Here is a 22,293-nt window from a genome sequence, read left to right as displayed (position 1 = left end):
CTAAGACAAAAAGAATAAAAGTCTTACCCTCAAAAGACTTCTATCTTATTGGGAGAAATTAACTGATATACATACAAATACATAAAAAAGATACATAAAATGAACACAGGATGAAGGGGAGAAATTGAAAAGTAATATACATACTCATGAAACTGAACTTTAAAGGTCACTAGGAATCCCAGGAAGCAGAGACAAGGGAAAGACAAAGATAAAAGAACTTGCACAGCAAGTTAGTCAGTTTGGAAAGACCTAAGAAGATATAATGGGAGAATAATAAGCCTGGAAAAGTAGGCTAGAATTAGTAATGTGAAGAAACTTGAATTTGTAAAGTGAATAAGAGGCTTGTTGAGCAGAAGGAATGACAAGCCCAGACATGTACTTTAGAAATGCTAGCAAATGACTTGACCTTTTGCCTTGGCAGCTGTGTGGAGGATGCAGTGAAAAAGATACACTTGAGACAGGGAGACCCATAAGGGGACTATTGCAATAGTTCAGATGAGTTATTATAAGGGCCTGAACTAGAGTTAATGACCTTGTGAATGGAAGGTAGGGGACAGATCCAAGAGACATTGTGGACGTAAAAGAAACATAACTTAGTAAACTATCTGATAATTTAGGGTTTGAGCAAGCAAAATAAGCATTACTCCAATCTCGGGGACCTGGCTAAGAGAAAAGATGGTAATGCACTCCACAAAGGAAAGTTCAATCCGGAGGAAGGGAGGGCTAAAATGGAAATTTAAAATGAATACAAATCCATCAATGACATATACTTTTAAAAAAGGCAGCAAAAGTTAAAAGAAAAAGCTTACTTTTTCTTCTAAGAAGTAGAAATACAATGGTTTAGAAGAAAGAACTCAAAGTCATATTGATGTTTTCCTATAAAGTACAGCATTTCTATTTAATTTTCCTAACTATCCTGAAAATGAGGAAAAGATGATTAAATACCTGTTTTCTGAGCTGCCAGATGCTGTGGGGTTTGTGTGCTCCAAAGGTGTTGATCTTATTGAAGTCTGAGAAGGAGGAGGACTGGTAAATAAGAAGTTGCTAATCAATCTCCATATAGCAAAGAATGGGTAAAGTACTGTTCCCAAAAACTTCCACAGTTCTCCACTTGACGACTGTACCACAGATGTAGCAGGTCTTCCTGCCTAATAATTAAGAAACAAAAACATTTGGTTAAATAAAAGCATTTTTAAGTATATCATGGAGAACTATAAACAAGATTACATCTGAAATGTCATGAAATAATGACCTTTGTAAGAAAAGGACCTACATATACATAAAATCTTTCTGGTTTACCAAAGGGAAAGAAATTAGATCTGAGATTTTACTGGTATGGATAAAACTCTACCACAGCAGGCTAGCACTTTCTTTGTAATATATAGTTTTACAGAGTTGCCAAGGACCCTGAGAGGTAAATTACTTTGTCCAGGGTCCCATATCCACTATATTAGAGGTGGCAAGTTAGAACCCACGCCTTCTAGACTCCGCAGAGCCACTTCATTTTTTCTCCAGTTAAGACTTATGAGCACTTTAAGAACAGGAATCATGTTTGTTCCTTTCTTTGCATCCTTTGTGCTCAGAATAGTGTCTAGCAACTAGTCAGCTTTAATGAATACCACCTTGACATATCAGACTGTCACTATCTCTCTAAATTTATCATAAAGCAACAAAAATTGTCTCCCCCTATTCCCCCTTACTAAAGGGTGTAAAATAGCTAAGCAATAGTTAGATTCTGCATTTTCTAAAGGTTGGCAAGCCATAATAACAATGCACAAAAACTGAGAAAGTACTTCTTATAAAATGAGAAAGGCAAGACTTCATGGAGTCTTTAAGAAAAACAAATAAAATTTAGTGATGCAAAACTAGTGTAATGATATATTATAAGTAGTCCTCAATTATATTAGAAAGATTTAAAATGTTGTATCATGAAATCTTCTTCAAGATTTAAAGAACCATGTAGGTATCTAGCTGGGACAAGTGACAAAATGTTGGACTTGAAGTCAAGAAACCCCAAATTTAAATCTGCTCTCAAATACAAAATATGTTATCTTAGACAAGGCACTAAGCTTTTTACTTTCAGTTTCCTCAATCATACGAAAGGTATCTACACTTCAAGAGGCTGTTGTAAGGATGAAATAAAATAGTATAAATAAAGCACTTTGCAAACCATAAAGCATTACTGTTTATTCTTTATCACAGGTGATGTCTTGTCTTTCTCATGAATTGGATTTAAGTGAGGCAGTCTTTACAAAGACATCAACCTCACTCTCTCTTCCAAAGTTATCCAAGTTTAGTGGTAAGATATAAATCAAAATTACTAGTGATGGCATAGGATATATATATAGAGTGAATGATCTTGACACCATGTAAGCACTATATGAAAGCTAGACACTTTGCCTTCTACTTTTCTGCTCTAGTCATTTCTACTTTGTTTCTTCTAAGCTTTTCTGATCATCAAAAGTTGTAGTGGCAAAGAATTATGGGTCAATCTAGGGCTTAAAAACAACAACAACAACAAAAAAAACCACCAAGTATTAGACATCACAATGGCAGCCAGAAATTCCACATATATGTTCAAGCTATTTTGGTAGTAAAATTTGAATGTATGTTAGAGAGAAGGAAAAAAAAAATGTTATTTCTCTGGCTTTGAGTATTATGAGACTTGAAATTTAAGTACCATTATGGAGTTTCTGTATTGTTAAGTCAAAAGGATATGCACAATGTTATAGCTCTTTGGACATAATTCACATGTTTTGATCACATCAAGAGGGGAAGGGCTCTCTCTTTTTTTAACAAATCTGACTCAGTTCCTCATGCACTTGAGAAATAAAGCTATCAAAGAAATTTACTTCAAATTTTTTACCAATTATTACTGCTAACTGTATTTTCCCCTATTTATTCTATTCTCTATCATCCTGAGCTCCTCAAAAAGTTTTGCTTCTGACCACCTCTCTCCCTCCCATATGCCCTCTCTTCTGATACCCTTCCCTTCCCACTCCCTCCTCCCTTTTCAAAATCTCTTCCCTTCCTATTTTCCTGCAAGGTAAGAGAGATTTTTATACCCATATTGAGTGTGTATGTTATTTTCTCTTTGAGCCAATTGTGATGAGAGTATTGGTTCACTTACTCTCTCCTATCCCCCTCTTCCCTTCTACTCTAAAAGCTTTTTCTTGCTCCTTTTATGACATATAATTTATTTTGTATTTATTCTTATTGTTAAGAGCTAGTTCTCAAGCCCTGAGTGAAATCTGAAGTTTCTGATCATCTAGAATTCAATTATTTACTTTATTTCTACATTACCAGAAACAGCTGAAAATGGAATGGCATCAAAAATGGAAAATGGCATCAAAAATATATTGCCAAAATGCAGTGTCTAGCTGAAGGGGAATAAAATGGTGAAGATAGGTAGATTAGACAGATATATACATACTGGTAAAAGCACCACTGAAGCACTTGGTGCAAGCTCAAGCTCTGATAATTTCTTTCTGTAATCTTCTTTGGTAAATTCCCTCCTTGGAAACATGGTAGCCAAAGAAAAATTACTGTAAGTATTACCAACCATCTGTAACATAAAAGAATTCAGAAATATAAGTTATATGGTATGATGAAATTTAATTTACTATTTGCCCTTTTCAGCTCTTCTTTTAAAATGACCTAAAACAATTGTCCTAAGAAATGCAAATGATAACTTCTTAAATATATCCATAACCTTTACTTCATTCACAATGAAATTTAGTGGAAGATTCACTCTTCTACAACAATCAGGAAAATACTTTTGTGTAAGTTTAAAAAAATGATAAATCACAGCTCCAAGAACTACACAACTTAAAAAACAATGACAATGTATAGCTCACTAAATCTTTTAAAAGTTATTTACTCTGTTCTTTACAGAATTTAATCTTATACTTTAAAGTGTTCAATAGGATTTTCACTATTTTTTAGCTGTTTTGTGAATATTATACCTTGGATCAGGAATTAGAGCTACAGAAGTAGCAGGGAAGAGCAAGCAATATATAATATATTGATGATTAGTCAGAGATTAAGAATGAAGAGAGGACAAAATTTGTTGGAGGTGGTAGGACAGAATGGAATTTAAGGATGTATATGTGGAGGGGTTTGCCTTGGCAAGAAGTTCTATTTCTTCTTCTTCTTTTTTTTTTTTTTGGGGGGGGGGGGGGGCTGAAGCAATTGGGGTTAAGTGACTTGCCCAGAGTCACACAGCTAGAAAGTGTTAAGTATCTGAGGCCAGATTTGAATTCAGGTCCTCTTGATTTCAGGGCTGGTGCTCTATCCACTGCACCATACCCAGCTGCCCGAAGTTCTACTACTTTATGTGAGACAGAGGCAAAAGATGAATACAGAAAGTACAGAAAGAAAACAATGTAGTGAATTTGATGAAAAGGAGTGAATGATCTCAAATTTTTTGGTTAAGTATGAGGTAAGGTTTTTAACTAGAATAGTAATTAAGGGAAAAGGGTGCCAGTGGGATACCTGAGAAAGAAAGAAAAAGTATGGCATAGCCACTGTGGCAAATTGATTAGAGAGGTTTAAGAAGATCGCCTTGCTGTAGTGAAGACCTAGTTATGCTTATATAATAGATCTGTAGTGGACCTAGGCAGCAGTTTCCTCATTTTCTACATCTCATTTCCGCAGGATGTGAATATAAGCAAAGGCAACCTGTAGTGGGGGTAAACTATGGTTGGAGATTTACAAGACATGACTAACAACAGAATGAGTGAACAAGGGATCTGAGTATAGAGGACAATATAGGTTTTAACAGTTCACCAAGGAATTGAGATGGTAAAAGAAGAGGAGCATGTATTCCACAAAGGAGTGATGGCCTAGGCAAGATAGGGTAAAGGGACTAGAGATCAAGGTGAAGACAAAGAAATGGATTAATAGTTACAAGGCAGAGGGGAAAGTATGCTAAAATTATGATCACATAAAAAAACTAGAAGAGTTCATGGCAATTGAAGAGTATGACCATCTCTGTATATAGCTGAAATGGAATATGCCATGGGAAATGAGTAAACAAGAGGAACTGGGAAGTTAAGGTATTCAAAAAAATGTTAATATATATATATTGGAAGTTCTCTAGTATAAGGGCAGATCTTAAGGTAGAGACAAAGTGATACATTTACTGGGGAAGAAAGGAATGTGTCTTGGGGGTTAGATGAGAGCTATTAGAATTCTGATAGGGTGATAAATATTAATTGAATACATCTCAAAGGAGGAGAGGATATTGAATGATGGTTATATATGTAAAGTCTAGAAGTGGCCATGAAGAGCATGGAGTATTCTAACTCACTGGAATACTACTGTGCTGTAAAAAAAGATATAACAGATAGTTTCAAAGAAACGTGAGAAGATATTATAAAGGGTAATGTGAATAGAATTAGGAGAACAATTTATACAATAACAACCACACTATAAAGTCAGACAACTTGGAAGATTTAATTATCCTGATTCTAAGCTATAATTTCAAATGACTACAGGGACAAAAGCCTATCACTTATTTCCTGACAGAGAGGTGATGGACTCAAGGAAAATTAAGATACATACATTTTTTGATACAGCCAATGTGTGGATTTGTTTTGCTTGAATAATTTGTTGTAAATGTTTTTTTTTCCCCTTTTTCTTTTAATGAGGTTGGGGGGATATGGAGGAGAGAGTAGGAATGACAAATATGATACTAAAAAAAGGGGAGGGGGAAGGGTTCATTTTTGGAAGGTTTTTTAAAATATGAGAAAGAAAAAAGAAACAAATGGGACTACAAAATTGAAAGTAGCATGCTGAATTATATACTTTAAAAAAGTAGTCAGAATAGAACACAAATTCACATTTTTAAGTACAATCCTATTTTTACATTTTACTTTGTAAAGTGCTCATTTTGGTGTTTGTTAAATTCTCAATTAAAAAATTAAAGTGTTTTAGAACAAGACCAGTCATTGTCTTTAAATTTAAATCTATCTCTGTCTTCAAATTAAAAGAAATTTTAACATCTTTTTCTTTAAGTTCCAATAGCTCCTTCAGAATCATAAAACACCAACAACAATCCATCACCCTTCATAATCATGACCCAAGTATATTTAAATTATTCCAGATTTCTACCCTTTGATCAAAAATATACAGAAAATGAGACTTGACCTCTTATGGCACCACAAATCTGGATTTCATAAATCTTACAAATAAGAAGAACCAGTTTTCCTCCTTTTTTCTGAGGCAATTGGGGTTAAGTGACTTGCCTAGGGTCACACACCTAGAAAGTGTTAAGTGTTTGAGACCAGATTTGAACTCAGATCTTCCTGACTTCAGGGCTGGTTTTCTAACCATTGTACCACCTACCTATCCCAAGGGAAGAACCTTTTTAAAAAAGTGTAGTTATTCACATTTCATTTTTATGAGTACCTGAATACTTTGAAACCATTAATGAGTTAATAATCTACATGCTAAGTGGCCAGCTAGAAAAAACCTTTTTTTTTAAATCTAATGACTGAATTTTTATTTTATTTATTAGTCAGTGCTACAATAGCTTTTTAAAACATAAGGTCTGAAGAAAGACTATCAATGCATATATTTCCAGAAGAAAAGAGATCAAATAAAGATGAATTAATTTCAAGCTGATGCTAGATGAAAAAATATGACTAGTCCCAGTGCAATCTCAAAACAACACCAATATGTGAAGAGAGCAGCAGCTCAGCTTACCACAGGGAAGTGACAAAGCTCCTGGGGATACTTAGCAGTACAGTTTCACTTGGAAACCAAATACATGAGAATACCCCTTGGGAAACAACTTTTTCACTCCATAAGTTATTTGTCCTAACAGACTGGAAGAAATATCTTCAAATTACGTATGCAAAAATCACTAAATTTCCTTCAAAAAACAGGAAAAAGCTTAATACTAATAACACTTTGCTCTCTTTTTTCAACCAAATGGCAAGCACAGCCAGACTCTAAATACAATTATGTAACTTTTCTCAGAAACATGTGCTCACAGTCAACCATTATTGAGGGTCTTTTGCACTGCCCTCTGGTAGAACTTCCTACATTACTAATAATTTCCAAGCTTGGAATTCTTCTCTTTTAATAGAGACCTATAGTTTTGGTTCTTTAGTAACTTATATACCAATTTACCTGTGCAGCAAATTGTCTTGCTTCTTCTAGAGGAGCATCAGAAGGAAACTGATTTGTAAAGGAAGATCCATCTGGAAGGCGGAATTGAATTCTTGCAATAGCACTATGAAAAATAACCAAAGATGTCAGCATAGAGCTCCAATTATATGTTCTCATGCAATTTTGCTTAGTGCCAATTATTAGGGACAATAAGAGTACTAGATTTTAATCAAAACAGATTTTAAAGGTCTTTTCCAGGAAGAAATATGCGCAACACTTGCAAAGGGTACTAGTACTACTTAGTGACAAATATCACTGCCATTTGCCAAATCAGTTTGTCATAACTAGAGTACAGAGTTGAGCAATTAGTAATAGCCACAACATTGTGGCATCAGAGCTAAAAACAAGTTACATCAAAGCTAAACGTAGCCCACATCTATTCCTTTCCTCAACCCCCTTTACACAAATATTTTTGAGTACGTAATAAAATACCTTCTTTCTCGTGAAGAAGACTCTTTCTTAGCTTCCATTTCAGCCTGTTTGGCCAATAAAGCTGCAGCTTTGGCAGCTTCTACTTCTTCCTTTGTCTTTGCAAAACGTGCTGCCCTTTCTGCCCGATCCTTTAAAAAGATCCAACACCAGTTATAATTCATGGCCAGACACTTGCATCAACAATCATTAAGTTTCAAAACAGAAGCAACATATAGGCACAGAAAAAAGCCCTTTCACAACATCAAATGTACTGATTTGAAACTTACTCATTTTGAAGTTAGTGTTTAAAATTTTTCCAACCTACCACATGTAAAGGAGTTGGAAGGTAGACAATTTTGGTACTTAACAAGTTTTCTATTCAACTCTGCTAGAAATTATTTCAAAGCTGACTCGATGTACTTTTTCTCCACAAGATTCTTCTGGTTTCAAGAAAATGTTTATGTGACCAATATTTAGCTTGATTCTAGAGAATCTTCTTGAAAAGCTATTTTTCCAAATATTTGTAAAACACTGAGAAGACAAAGTATAAGCTGAACAAGATAATATCTGAAGTATGCCAAATGAGATTTTATAGTTCATAAATCTATTTTAAAATCTTTTATAAGAGCTACTTTATATTTATTTTTTGGCATTAACTTACAATAATAAAGCAAAATAATTCTTGTTAATGTAGCTCTTTAAGATTTATAAAACATTCCCTCTGATGAGCATGATGTGAAATTAAAAAAATCCACCAATCAATAAACATTTTATTAAGATCAATTATCTTTCAGGCAGATGAACTAGGTACAGAAGATTCACAAAGACTAAAGTGAAAACATTATTTGCCTTCCAAGATCTTAACTAGTCAAGAAGACAACACAAATTATATAAATATAATTAGTATAATAATGGTAGTGGTGTTTTAGATAAGCTTTGAAGGAATCTAGATAATTCAAGTGAGAAAGGAATTCTCTCCAGGCTTAGGGAATAATTGGTAGCCAATACATTGGCATACAGATAGGACACATATGATATAACATCAATGAGGAAAAAAGGCCTGGTGTGACTAGACTGCAATATGTTTGAAGGGAAGTAATATGAAGTGATATTAGAAAATTAGCTCGGACAATTCTGAGATACCACTACACACCTTTCAGATTGGCCAAGATGACAGGAAAAGATAATGATTAATGTTGGAGGGGATGTGGAAAAACTGGGACACTAATGCATTGTTGGTGGAGTTATGAACGAATCCAACCATTCTGGAGAACAATTTGGAACTATGCTCAAAAAATTATCAAACTGTGCATACCCTTTGATCCAGCAGTGTTTCTACTGGGCTTATATCCCAAAGAGATCATAAAGAAGGGAAAGGGATCTGTATGTGCACGAATGTTTGTGGCAGCCCTCTTTGTAGTGGCCAGAAACTGGAAATTGAATGGATGCCTAGCAATTGGAGAATGATTGGGTAAATTGTGGTATATGAATGTTATGGAATATTACTGTGCTGTAAGAAATGACCAGCAAGATGAATAGAGAGAGGCTTGGGAAGACTTACATGAACTGATGCTAAGTGAAATATATAATAAGCAGGATTAGGAGATCATTGTACACTTCAACAACAATACTATATGAGGATATATTCTGATGGAAGTGGATGTCTTCAACAAAGAGAAGATCCAATTCAGTTCCAATTGATCAATGATGAACAGAATCAACTATTCCCAGAGAAAGAACACTGGGAAATGAATGTGGACTACTTGCATTTTTGTGTTTCATCCCAAGTTACATTTTTACCTTCTGAATCCGATTTTTCTTGTGCAACAAGAGAACTGTATGGATCTGTACACTTATATTGTATTTAAAATATACTTTAACATGTTTAACATGTATGAGACTGTCTGCCATCCAGGGGAGGGGGTGGAGGGAGAGAAGAGAAAAGTTGGAACAGAAGTATTTGCAAAGGTCAATGTTAAATTACCCATGTGTATGTTCTGTCAATAAAAAGCTATTAAAAAAAAAAAAAGAAAGAAAAAGTTAGCTTGGTACCAGGTTGTAAAACATTCAAATATGAAGTAGTGGAGTTTATATTTAATCCTAGAGTTAACAGGGCTGAATAAAGAAGTAGCATGGTCAGATTTGTGCGCTTCAGGAAAATCAGTAATGCAAAAAAAATCGTGGAGGTAGAAAAGACAAAATCTGCCAAACAAATAGAAATATGAGATGAATGCAGCATGGATAATGCCATCATTGTAAATCTCAGATGAGTAAAAAAGTGCCAGTCCAGAGAGAAACTGTATAGTTCAGAAAAGAAGTAGGGAAGGGGAAATATTTAATGACTTCAGTTTTAGACATGCGAGTTTGAGTTATTTATGGGACATTTAGTTTGAAATGTCCATTGAATAGGGAGTAATGTAGGATTGAAGCTCAAGAAACTAGAGTTGAAAATATAAATTTTATTTACAAATAAACTAAGTATCATTACATATGATATATAATTAAACACCATGTGAGCAGATGTAGTTGTCCTGAGTGCAGAAAAGAAATGCCATGATGAAGCCTTAGAGGAATGTTGGAGATGATGATTATGATACAGCAAAGACTAAGAAGAAACAATAAGACAGGTAAGAGAGCCTAGAGAAAGTAGTGTTACTGAAACCCAGAGAGGGAGGAATGGGTTTGACAGGATGTAATAGCATCAAATGAGGGATAAAAGTCAAGGAGGAAGAAATTGATAGTTTATTATTCCCATTTTACAGATAAAGAAGATGAGACTGAGAGAGTTTAAATAACTTTCCCATGGCCACCACATACTAAGTGTCAAAGATAGAATTCTAATTCAGGTTTCTTTTAAGTCCAGATATGGTGCTCTTTCCACTATCCCACGTTGTTTCCATTTTTGCAGTCTATTGGAGGGTTTATAAATCTATATACAAAAATTTCTTTAAAAGAATAAAACTTACCAAAGCAATTTGCTGCTTTTTTACAAATATAGAAAATAAGACCGAGAGCACTTAAATAACTTTCCCATGGCCACATACTAAATGTCAAAGATAGAATTCTAATTCAGGTTTTTTTTAAGTCCAGATATAGTGCTCTTTCCACTATCCCATGTTGTTTCCTTTTTTTTTGCTGTCTACTGAAGGGTTTAAAAATCTATATACAAAAATTTCTTAAAAAGAGCAAAACTTACCAAAGCAATCTGCTGCTTTATCCGCTCCCTAGCTGCTTTATCTTCTGCTTTCTCCCTGTTCCTCTCCTCTAACATTCTTTTTGTCAACTCTTCTTCCTGTTTTCTTTTATAGTCCAACATTTCTTTACCAGTTTTCCTTCTATCGATTTCCTTCTTAATCTCTTTCTGGATTGAAAAGAAAGTAAGCTATACAAGTCAAAAATGAAATTTTAAAAATCTCTTTCAAAAATTATAGATTATATATGGATTGTAAACAGAATATCATTTCTACATATCATATTTTTTATAGTGAATTACATTCAAATCCCAATTATTTACAAATTTTTATTAATCACTGTATTGTGATTATGACAGTTTTATTTGATAGCATGTCTTGCTTATAGGTCTCTTCAGTTTCTAGACAAACAATCAGGGGCAAGGGGTAGGGAGGAAGGTGTAAAGGAGCAACCGAGAATTTGCTTATTATTGGGTATGTGACTTTTTTGATCAAATGCTTGATGAAAACAAATTGGGACAAAGCTTAAAAAAAAAAAAAAAAAAAAAAAAACTCCCCCAAAAACAAAAACAAACCAGGAAGAGGGATGATATGTATTTCCAAAGACTATCCACTTTTAGCATACAACCCTCCTTGTCCTTTTTTATTTTCAATGAGAAAGCAAAATTTAATTTTGGAAGCAAAGGGAAAAGCCACAAGAATCTACTCTAATTTATGCAAAAAAAAAAATATTCCAAATGAAAAAGGAGATCTGCTGTAGACTATTGATGGTACATGAGATTTAGAATGTGAAGGTAGTACCTGAGAAATCATCTAAATCCAAGAAATTCTATCATCAAGTTATTCTGAATTTAGTCACAAATTAAAAAGAATTCATAAAAGTATTCCTCTTAAAGACAAGCATAATGAGCTACAAAATTGGATAGCCATGAGTTTGTGAACATTTTACCTGTTCTTCCTCTTTCCTTTTCTCTTCTCGTCTTTCTTCAAGTTTTTTTGTTAGTCTACATTTAAGAAAAGCAGGTTAACTGACTTGAGTCATGGTTTGACATAAAATAAACTTAATTCAGTTAAGAAAATGACAAAAAGTAGATTAACATTAGTCCCTCTTAGTTCAAAAAAATAACAACCCCAACTAGACAACATCTGTGTTTGGCTTCCAAAGAATTCAGTGACCCAATCCATTATTCATGTCTTCAACTGTAATTTCAACATCTCTTGTTTATTTCCAATTTCCACTAAATGACAAACCTAGTAAATGATTATTCCAAAATGCTAGTATATGATGACATTTTCAAATAAATAACTCATATGTGCCTATCTGAATAAATTACATTTACATATTTCCCCCAAATGAAACTAAGCAACTCAAGAATACCTCATGAAAAAAAGCAAGGCTACACAAAGTTGCAGGATATAAAATAAAACCACATAAGTTATCAATATTTCTATATATTATCAATAAAATCCAGCAGGAAAAGATAGAGAAATTCTATTTAAAATAACTGCAGTACATATTTAACCTATGTCAGATTGCTTGCTGTCTTGGGGAGAGAGAAGTTAAAAGAAAAGAAGGGAGAAAAATTTGGAACACAAAGTCTTGCAAAAATTAATGTTGAAAATTATCTTTACATGTATTTGAAAAAATAAAAGTTATTAAAAAAATTAACTGCAGACAATATGAAATACTTGAGAGGTTACCTGCCAAGAGAAACCCAGAAGTTCCATATAATTAAATGAAAACAATTAAAAACACTTTTGACACAAATAAAAGTTTGATCTAAATTAACTGGAGAAATATTAATTATTCAGAATAGGCTAAGCCAATATAATAACAAGTACAATTCTAACTAAATTAATTTACTTACTCAGTACCATGCTGATCAAACGACCAAAAAATTATTTTATAGAACTATAGAATAAGAAATTTCATCTGGAAGAACAAAAGGCCAAGAATATCAAGGACATCAAAGGAAAAAATATAAAGAAAAATAGACAACAGTACCCAATTTCAAACTGTATTACAAAGCAGTAATTATCAAAACAATCCAGTACTTGCCAAGAAACAGTGTAGAACCAGTAGAATACATAAGATGCACAATAACCTTTGATAAACAAAGATCCAAATTTTTGGAAAAAGACCTCACTATTTGACAAAACTGCTAGGAAAACTGGAATACAATTGGACAGAAAGTAGGTATAGACCAACACTGTTGGTAAGATAAAAATGGGCTCATCGATTTAGAAAAAACGAGTGATACCACAAGCAAATTAGGGAAGCATGTGGAATAGTTTACCTGTCAAGAGATATGGATAAAGGAAGAATTTATGACCAAACAAAATAGAAAACATTACACGATGTTAAAAGAGATAAATTTTGTAGTTACACTCAATTAAAGGTTTTGCACAAATAAAATCAATGCAGTTAAGATTAGAAGGAAAGCAGAAATCTGGAAAATAATATTTATAGCTAATGTTTCTAATAAAGGCCTCATTTTTCAAATATATAGAAAACAAAGTCTAATTTATAATATATAATATAGTTTATAAAGTCAATCTCCAAGTGATAAATGGTCAAATGATGTCAACATGCAGTTTCAGAAAAAATCATAAATGTTATCTATAGTCATGATGAAAAAGTTGTCTAAATCACTATTAGAGAAATGCAAATTACAACAACTGAGGTGTACCACCTCACAGAAAAAGATAAAAGTCAGATGGTGTGTGGGAAAACTATGACACTAATGTACTGTTAGTAGAAGTGTGAATTAATCCAACCATTCTAGAGAGCAATTTTGGGACTATGGCCAAAGTGTTATAAACTGCCTATCTTTTGACCATGCAATACCATTACTAAGTTTATAACTCAAAGAGATCAAAAAAAGAAAAAGGAAACTATACAACACTATACAACAAAGTAAAATAAAAAAATATTGATAGCAGCTTTTTTAGTGGTGGTATTGAACTGGAAATTGAAGGAATGCCCACCAATTAGGGAATGTCTGAACAAACTGTAGCATATGAATGTGAAAGAATACTATTGTACCTCCCTCACCCCACCCTACCTCCACACTCCCCATATAAGAAATAGTTGAGCAGAATGGTTTCAAAAAGACCTGTGAAAATAAATTAATATAAAGTGAACCAAGCAGAGTCAAGAGATCTTTATATACAGTAATAGCAATACTGAATAATTTTGAAAGGCTTAGCTATTCTCAGCAATGAAATAATCCAAGACAATTCTGAAGGCCTTTTGATGGCAAATGCTATCTACCTTCCAGAGAAAGAACCAATGGACTCTGAATGCAGATTGATGGAAATTTTATTTTATTTTTCCTATTGGGCTTTTTAAATTTTTGGTCCATGTTCTGTTTTGCAACATGGAAAATGTTGCAAACATGTTGCAACATGACATGTTTTGTGTAACTTCACATGTAGAATCTATATGTTTGCCTTCTCAAGGAGGAGGGGGGGAAAAAGGAGGAAGGGAATCTGGAACTCAAAATTTATGCTCTTTTTTTAAACTTAACAATATTAAAGCTCCATGTCCATACTAGTTAATGTCCATATAAGAACATTAACTGCCAGCAAAAAAAAACCAAAAAAACAAAAACTGGATTCTAGGGAGTTATTTTAGCTCCCATTCATTTATATGGCATGTACACCTTTCTGATTAAAACTTCTTTAAAACTGGTCAATAAAGAACATTTTTGGAAAGCACCCAAAAAGGGGGGTTGAGTATCAAGTTCCAAGCTATGTTTCCAGGAATTCTACGAACTCTACATGTGTGGGATTGTTTTTTCCTGAATTATGACAGGGTTTTGCTATTTAAATAACTAAGCTTCTCAAGATTCATTCCATCTGCAACCCACAATAAGCACATAAGAGTTTAGCATTCATATAAATTAACAAATTCCCCCAAAACATCAAATAAATAAGATCACAAATGTGGATTGTTCAAAGCAAAATTATCAACCACTAAAACAGCAAAATGATTCTTATTCCACACCAACTGCCTGACTCTTTTCAAAAAGATAATCTAAGCAGAGAAATAATTGTTAAATATTAAACGTCACCTAAAAGCAGTATTAACTGAATTTTCAAGTTATTATTTCTACATTTATTTCTTCTAAAATATCATTAGATACATGGGAAATTTCACAGACATATAAGAGGTGACTTTCTACCACAAACAATCTCCTGTACCTCTCATAGTATTTTATTTCCAAAGATACTTTCCCTAGTCAAATTCTTATTCATATGTGGACTAGTAGCTATGTACATGTACACAACTCACCTACAGATTAGTTAATTAGTGAAAACCTGACTATTATAGTGAAAGATGATCTGATTAAATACATTTCAGTAAAAATTTGAGGATCTTATAACATGTTAAATATATGATCATCTGCCTTATATTAAACAAACTTGATCATGGAAAAATCCCTCCTCGATAAGAAATTATTGAATTTAAAGATTTTGACAACAATTTTAGGGAATAATCTATTCTCTCACATACAAACCCAACCCACATATCTTTGAATTTTTCTCATAGCCTTAACAACATATGCCCCCAAACCTCAGCACACCCTCTTCTCAAAATATCCAGGATTTTTTTTTTTAATTTAAGGAAAAGAATTTCAACAATTACCGACCCACCCTGTCCTAAATTCTTAACTATATTTCCATCTGACACTCCTAAGATACATACAGGTAATCCTTGACTTAAATAATTTTCCTACATTTGAAAAGACACCTAGGAATATCCATTTATTCTGATTATTTAATGGCCAAAAGAACTTTCTTTCTCTTTCCAAAGCCTTCTTCCAAGCTAAAGATCTTGATCCTGGTAGCATTTTATTGAATCCTTCAAAGGTATCTAAAAATGAATAAATAACAAGTCTCTACTGGTTTTGTTTTGTTTTTTTTTTTGAGGTGTGGGAAAGGTGAGAAGAGGCCTTTTTCTCCCATACATTTCTCCATTGTTACTAAAAGTAAAAAGTCCTGAAAGAAAGGGAGAACTTAAAAGAACAGTATATTTTCTTCAGGAACAAGACAAAACCAAAGAAAGCAAGCTCCAGAGTTGAAATCCTGGTTAGAAGCAACACATGGTGTTATCAGAAAGGGAAGCAGGATAGACTCAAGATCTATGAAATAAAAGGAAGAGTAAGAACCACAAAAAAGTGTTTCAAGTTCATTTCTAAGCATTCTACAATCAAAATAAACAAACTATTCTAAGTCATATTTGTTTTTACTAAGGGGGGCTATAAAGCAAAGAGGCTTAGAGTACTTAAAAAGAATAACATATTTAGCTTTCAAATAGAAATTAGCACCCCAATCTAGAAACAGAAATATTTCCTTAGGGGTTTCTAAAAGTAACAAGATTCAGTCCCCACTTCTCACTACTTACTCTTAGCTACTAGCTCCCCAAACCTGAAATTCTTCAGACCTTGTTATATGCCAAATATGCAACTATGCTGAAACTCTTGCCCCACATTTCAATATCCATCAGCAATAGCCTGGAGCTAAGAGACATCTTATCCTCCAGCAAGTGAATAGTTAGCAATTTCACTAACAGGGATATAGGTTAAAAAAAAAAAATTGGGGGTGGGGGGAGACACACAGCAGCAGGAGGTGTTTTCCTGTAATCTCAAAGTAGAATTTATTCATTCTATACTTCACATACAAGATGAACTAAAGAACATTTTTCAGACTGGTCTTAGAAATTACTGTTTGTAAGATTTGTGTAAGATGTGAAAAATAGCAAAAAAAACCCAACACTGAGTTCCAAACAATCAACCTGTAAATAAACTTTTGAAACATAATTTGAGAAGTGGGTATTCTAAAACAAAAAAGTATCATGATGAAAACTTAAGGTTTCAAATTGATGGGATTAAAAATGAATATCTTTCTACTTTTAACTTTAACAGATTATAGAGGTTAATATTAAAATTCTGATTCAGGAACAGGGACCAATTTTTATTAAAAGCTGAAGAAGTTTCTCTTTTTAGGCGCTCTAATAAGCTTTCTCTGCTTTATAATGCCACTTTAAAACCAAAAAATTTTTAGTATGTCTTAGAATAGTTTTTTTTTTAATTACTTTGGGTTGTAGAATACTCAGAAATGGAGTTGACATTCCTTTTTTGTGATAAGCTTTCTCCCAAGGCCTCTATATGGCATAAAAAAAGTTATAATTAATCAACGCACTCTTGACTACTACTGTTAATTGGATTTCAATCAAGAATAATTATATCTAAAGGACATGGGAAATTCTCCCTATGTCCACTTAAAAAGCATTATTATAGTTACAGAAAATGGAGAATGGGCAAATTAGACAAGTCAAAAGGCTAGACGCTTATGTATGAAAAGGAAACCATATCACTCAAGAAACGATATTTACTAAGTAATCATGGTATGCAGAATACCAAGCTTTATATTCAAGATTATACTAAGAAACATGACTAAAATATTCATAATCTTTGATTCAAGAACTCTCACTACTAGATAAATTTAACTAAAGATCCATATACATCAAAAAATTCATAGTGGTAGTAGCAAAGAACTGGAAAAAAAAGTCTATGTCCATTTATTAGGAATGTCTAAGCAAATTGTAGGACATAAATGTAATAAAATATGGTGTTATAAGAAAAAAATGTGAATAATTTTAAGACTTCCATGAGTTGATACAGAATAAAGAACAGGAAGATAATATACATAATGATTCCAACAATGTAAATGGGAAAAAAAAAAAAACAAAACAAGAAACCTGAACATTATATTTATAATGACCAAGCTTGACCCTGAAGAGATAAAAGAAAATTTTATCTCCTTTTCTTTTTTTCCAGGGATGGATAGCACTATAAATGTATAATACTTAATCAGACTAAGTTGAAATGATGGTTAGTTTTCCCAAAATTGCTTCTCTAAAAAAAAATTATAAGTTACAAAGGTTAATTATCTGAGAAGGAAGGGGAGGGACATATATAGAAAGTAATTTAAAACAAATCAATATATATTTTAAATGAAAAAAAAACAGCTTTCATAAAGAAATTATGAATGCTCTAACATGAATATGATCTATCTGTAAATATACAAGTCAGCCAAGTAAGTAATCAAAAATTCCAACGTTAACATTTTTACCAATCATTTTTGTTCTTTCTATGAATTCCCTAGAACAAATAACAAATAACTAAACATTTAAATCCCATTTACAAAATAGATTTTTAAAAGGACAAACCTCTCGACTTTAACTGTGAGGTCTTCTTCAGCTTGGTGACTCATCACTCTCTCATCTGAACAATCATTGGCTTCCTGAGTGGGACTGGTATGACCTGAATTTTCTCCACCTTTAAAAGGAAAGGCAAGAGAGGAAGAAAGGGAAAGAGGAAAAATACAATATTAATAATAAATTTTAAAGTATAAAAAGGTATACTTTAACATTTGTTAATATTTCTATTTCTTAGTCTTATTATATACTTGGTCCTTTGTTATATATATATAACATACATAACACACCATTCTTAACAGATAATTATCTTGGTTTTCACTGAAGTCCTAATTTATTCAACATTTTTAAAATTACTTCCTTTGATCTAAAATTTATAACCAGGCTTTGATTTCTACTGTTTAAAGTTTCTAAGAAAGTGTCACTAATATGAGTCACTGAATATCCTATAATATATTAAAATAAAGAATACCATAAAGAGGCAGGTCCCTTGCATTACAGAATGAACTTGGGAAATCTGTGTAGACCTATATCACTCACTCTCCTGTCCACCTCCCATAACACAGATAACTATTTCTAAGAACACACAAGGAAGGAGTTATGCCTTAAATTATTCCATGGAACAAATAAGGGAAAGAAATCTCTAGTGTGATGTCTAAATGGATCCCATCATTCAAGAGATCCTACAAAGCAGATTCAAGTAGACCCAAAAAGAGACTATCTGGTAGAGTCTGGATCAATACATATTGGGGCAATCCCAAGTTCTGGACTCACTTGCTAAGAACAAACTTGGCCAATCAGGTCTGGCACCCATAGCCAAGTATTCACTTTAACTGCTTTCAAATATTTTTGCATCACAATCCTGCCAGATTATACAACATTGTTTTCCTATGTCTTGTCTTTTACCTTTCCCTTAGTAGAAATCTCCTGGATAGTTTCCACATTTCATACACATTTTGTATAAAAAGCTACTCTCCAGAGAGCATATAATTATAACTGGTAATGTCCAACAAGTTTTATTACTCTGAAATACTATATTTTATTAATTCAAAAGGACAATAATTCTCATTGAAAAATATTTGTTACGTACTTTTAAATCAATGCACAATGAAGATGAAATATAAAGGAATGGCCTTTAGTCTATTTTCTTCTCTGATGCTTTGATTGTCTTTCAATTTTTATACCTCACCCACAATTTCATTTCTATAACTCTTCTCTACTCACCATCTTCAATTTTTTCATATTTATTATCGTCACTATACCTTGAACTGAAATAAATCATTTCAATTTTATCCATGGAATCTGAAATATAGCATTTTTAGACCCTTTAGCTAAACTCTTAAGAGTCTGTGAGCACATTATGAAAAAAGCTAAAATTTTGAACATGCTAAATCTTATAAAAATTCTAAATACAACAAAAGAGTTTCTGAAGTCTGGGATAAAAAAGAGGAATAAAGAAAAGATAGGCCCACTGCTTGGTATAATATTAACAAATGCCAGAGAACAAGAACTACTCAACTTGTATTCACTTCAATCAACTGTATTAAGGAGAATGATCTTCAAAGCAAAAGTAATAGAATATAAACATCATTAAAATGGAATTTTAGGCAAAGAGTATTAGGAAGGCAATAAGAGATCAATTAATCTTTAAAATTCAAATTATTCACACCTAGAGAAATCACATCCAAGAGACTGGTAGAGATATCAGAACATTATAAGGAAGAATATGTTATCCTTATTTTTTTTAAGTTTCAATAGTATTTTATTTTTCCAAATACATGTAAAGGTAGTCTTCAACATTCATTTTTTAAAGATTTTATATTCCACTGTACACATCCTTTGATGCAGCAGTGTCTCTACTGGGCCGCTATCCCAAAGAGAAGGAAAAGGACTTCACATGTGCAAAAAATGTTTGCGGCAACCCTTTTTGTAGTGGCAAGAAACTGGAAAATGAATGGATGCTCATCATTTGGAGAATGGCTGAATAAGTTATGGTGTGTGAATGTTATGGAATATTATTGTTTTATAAGAAATATCAGGAGAATGATTTCAAAAAAGCCTGGAGACACTTACATGAACTGATGCTAAGTGAAGTGAGTAAAAGTAAGAGAACGCTGTACACAGCAATAAGATGATTACTGATGATCAACTCTGATGAGCGTGGCTCTTTTCAACATTGAACTGATTCAGGCCAATTCCAATGGACTTATGAAGAGAGCCATCTGCATCAAGAGAGGACTATGAGGATGTGGATCACAACACAGTAATTTCATCTTTTTTGTTGTTTGCTTGTTTTTTGTTTTCTTTCTCGTTTTTTCCCTTTTTGATATGATTTTTCTTGAGCAGCATGATAATTGTAGAAATATGTATAGAAAAATTGCACACGGTGTAACATACATTGGACTACCTGATCTAAGGGAGAGAGTGAGAGGAAGGGAAGGAGAAAAAATTTGAAACACAATGAAGTTTTGCAAAAGTGAATGTTGAAAATTATTTGCATATAATTTGAAAATAAAAAAGGTATAAAAAAAAAGTTTGCGTTCCAAATTTTTCTCCCTCTCTCAACCCCCCTTCCCCAAGACAGCAAGCAACCTGATGTTATATGTGTACAATACTTTTAAACATATTTCCATATTTGTCATGTTGTGCAAGATAAATCAGACCAAAAGGGAAACAAGACATGATAAAGAAAAAGAAAAAAAACTGCTTCAATCCACATTCAGTCTCCATAGTTCTTTCTCTGGATGCAGATGACATTTTCCATCCTGAGTCTATTGGAATTCTTTATTCTAATTTTCAAAAGGAGATAAAATAATTCAGGAAACTAAGTCCAATAAATTTAATGACTTGTAAAAAAAAATTCTAGAGTAGATTTTTTTCCTTTCTTTTTCTAGGAAAACATTTTTTAAAAAATACTATTTTTTTTACAATTACATGTAAAGCCAATTTTTAACACTTTTTTTTAAAACAAAATTTTGAGTTCCAAATGTTCTCTCCCCCTCACTAGATGGTAAGCAATTCAATACAAGTTACACATGTACAAATGTAAAACTTATTTCCAAATTAGTCATGTTATAAAAAATATAAGGGAAAAAAAAAACAGGAAAAAGATGAAAATAGTATTCTTTGATCTGCATTCAGATTTCATTAGTTTTTTTTTAGATATGGACAGAATTTTCTATCATGAATCTTTTGGAATCATCTTAGATCATTGCATTGCTGAGAAGAGCTCAGTCAATCATACTTGATCATCACAAAATGTTATTGTGACTATGTAGAAAGTTCTCCTGGTTCTGCTCACTTCATTTTGTGTCATTTCATATAAGTCTTTCCAGTTTTTTTCTGAAATCTAATCTGCTCATCATTTCTTGTAGTACCATAATATTCTATTCCATATTCCACAATGTATTCAGCCATTTCCCAACTGATGGATATCCCCTCCATTTCCAATTCTTTGTTACCACTAATGGAGCCATCACAAATATTTCTGTATATGTAGGCCTTTTGCCCTTTTTTATGATCTCTCTAGGACTTAGATCTAAGAGTGTATTGCTGGATCAAAAGGTATTGCATTTTATCGCTCTTCAAGCAAATTCCAAATTGTTCTCCAGAATGGTTGGATCAGTTCAAAACTCCATCAACAATACATTAATGACCCAATTTTTCCACATTCCTTCCAACATTTGTTTTCCTTTTCTATCGTATTAGTCCATGTGAAGTTTTTTTTTTTTTATGACTAGAAGAGGTAGCTTTGATTTTACCCCAAAACTGTCTGTTCAAATCCTTTGACCATTTATCAATTGAAGACTTAAATTTTCTCATAAATTTGACTCATTTCTCTACACATTTTAAAAAATGTGGCTTTTGTCAGACACTTGCTATTAAAAATTGCTTCCCAGCTTTCTGCTTGCCTTCTAATCTTAAGTACAATGGTTTTGTTTGTACAAACTTTAAAAAAAAAATCACTATAATCAAAATTATTCATTTTACATTTTGTAATGCTTTCTATATTATTTGGCCACAAATTCTTCCTTTTTCTCTATTCCTTTCTCCCCACCCCCCCAAATTGTTTATGGTATGTCTAAATCATGGACCCATTTTGACCTCAACTTAGTATATATAGTGTGAGATGTTGGGCTGTACTTACTTTATGCCATATTGTTTTCCGGTTTTCCTAGCAGTCAAAGTGAATTCTTATCACAGAAGCCAGGGTTCTTTGGGTTTATCAAACACTAGATTACTAGGGTCACTTACTACTTAGTGATTTGAGTACCTAATCTATCCCAGTGA

The 22,293-nt window shown here is 32.8% G+C and overlaps 1 protein-coding gene across 3 annotated transcripts in view; it reads right to left on the bottom strand.

Annotated features, from left to right (window-relative positions):
- Nucleotides 1–22,293, bottom strand: part of UBXN4 (UBX domain protein 4) — a 40,218-nt gene that overhangs the window by 2,620 nt on the left and 15,305 nt on the right. For all 3 annotated transcript variants that reach the window (XM_003763821.4, XM_031960017.1, XM_031960018.1), the window contains exons 6-12: nucleotides 18,016–18,124; nucleotides 11,728–11,782; nucleotides 10,784–10,948; nucleotides 7,609–7,736; nucleotides 7,138–7,240; nucleotides 3,434–3,565; nucleotides 946–1,148 (exon numbers count right to left, since the gene is read on the bottom strand). In XM_003763821.4, the coding sequence (XP_003763869.1) occupies nucleotides 946–1,148; nucleotides 3,434–3,565; nucleotides 7,138–7,240; nucleotides 7,609–7,736; nucleotides 10,784–10,948; nucleotides 11,728–11,782; nucleotides 18,016–18,124 (895 nt within the window). The remainder of the gene's footprint in view (nucleotides 1–945; nucleotides 1,149–3,433; nucleotides 3,566–7,137; nucleotides 7,241–7,608; nucleotides 7,737–10,783; nucleotides 10,949–11,727; nucleotides 11,783–18,015; nucleotides 18,125–22,293) is intronic.

Source organism: Sarcophilus harrisii, chromosome 3 (assembly GCF_902635505.1).
Source record: "Sarcophilus harrisii chromosome 3, mSarHar1.11, whole genome shotgun sequence".
Lineage (NCBI taxonomy): Eukaryota > Metazoa > Chordata > Mammalia > Dasyuromorphia > Dasyuridae > Sarcophilus > Sarcophilus harrisii.
Note: the sequence above shows the minus strand (reverse complement) of the source record. Positions and strands in the feature narration are given on the sequence as shown.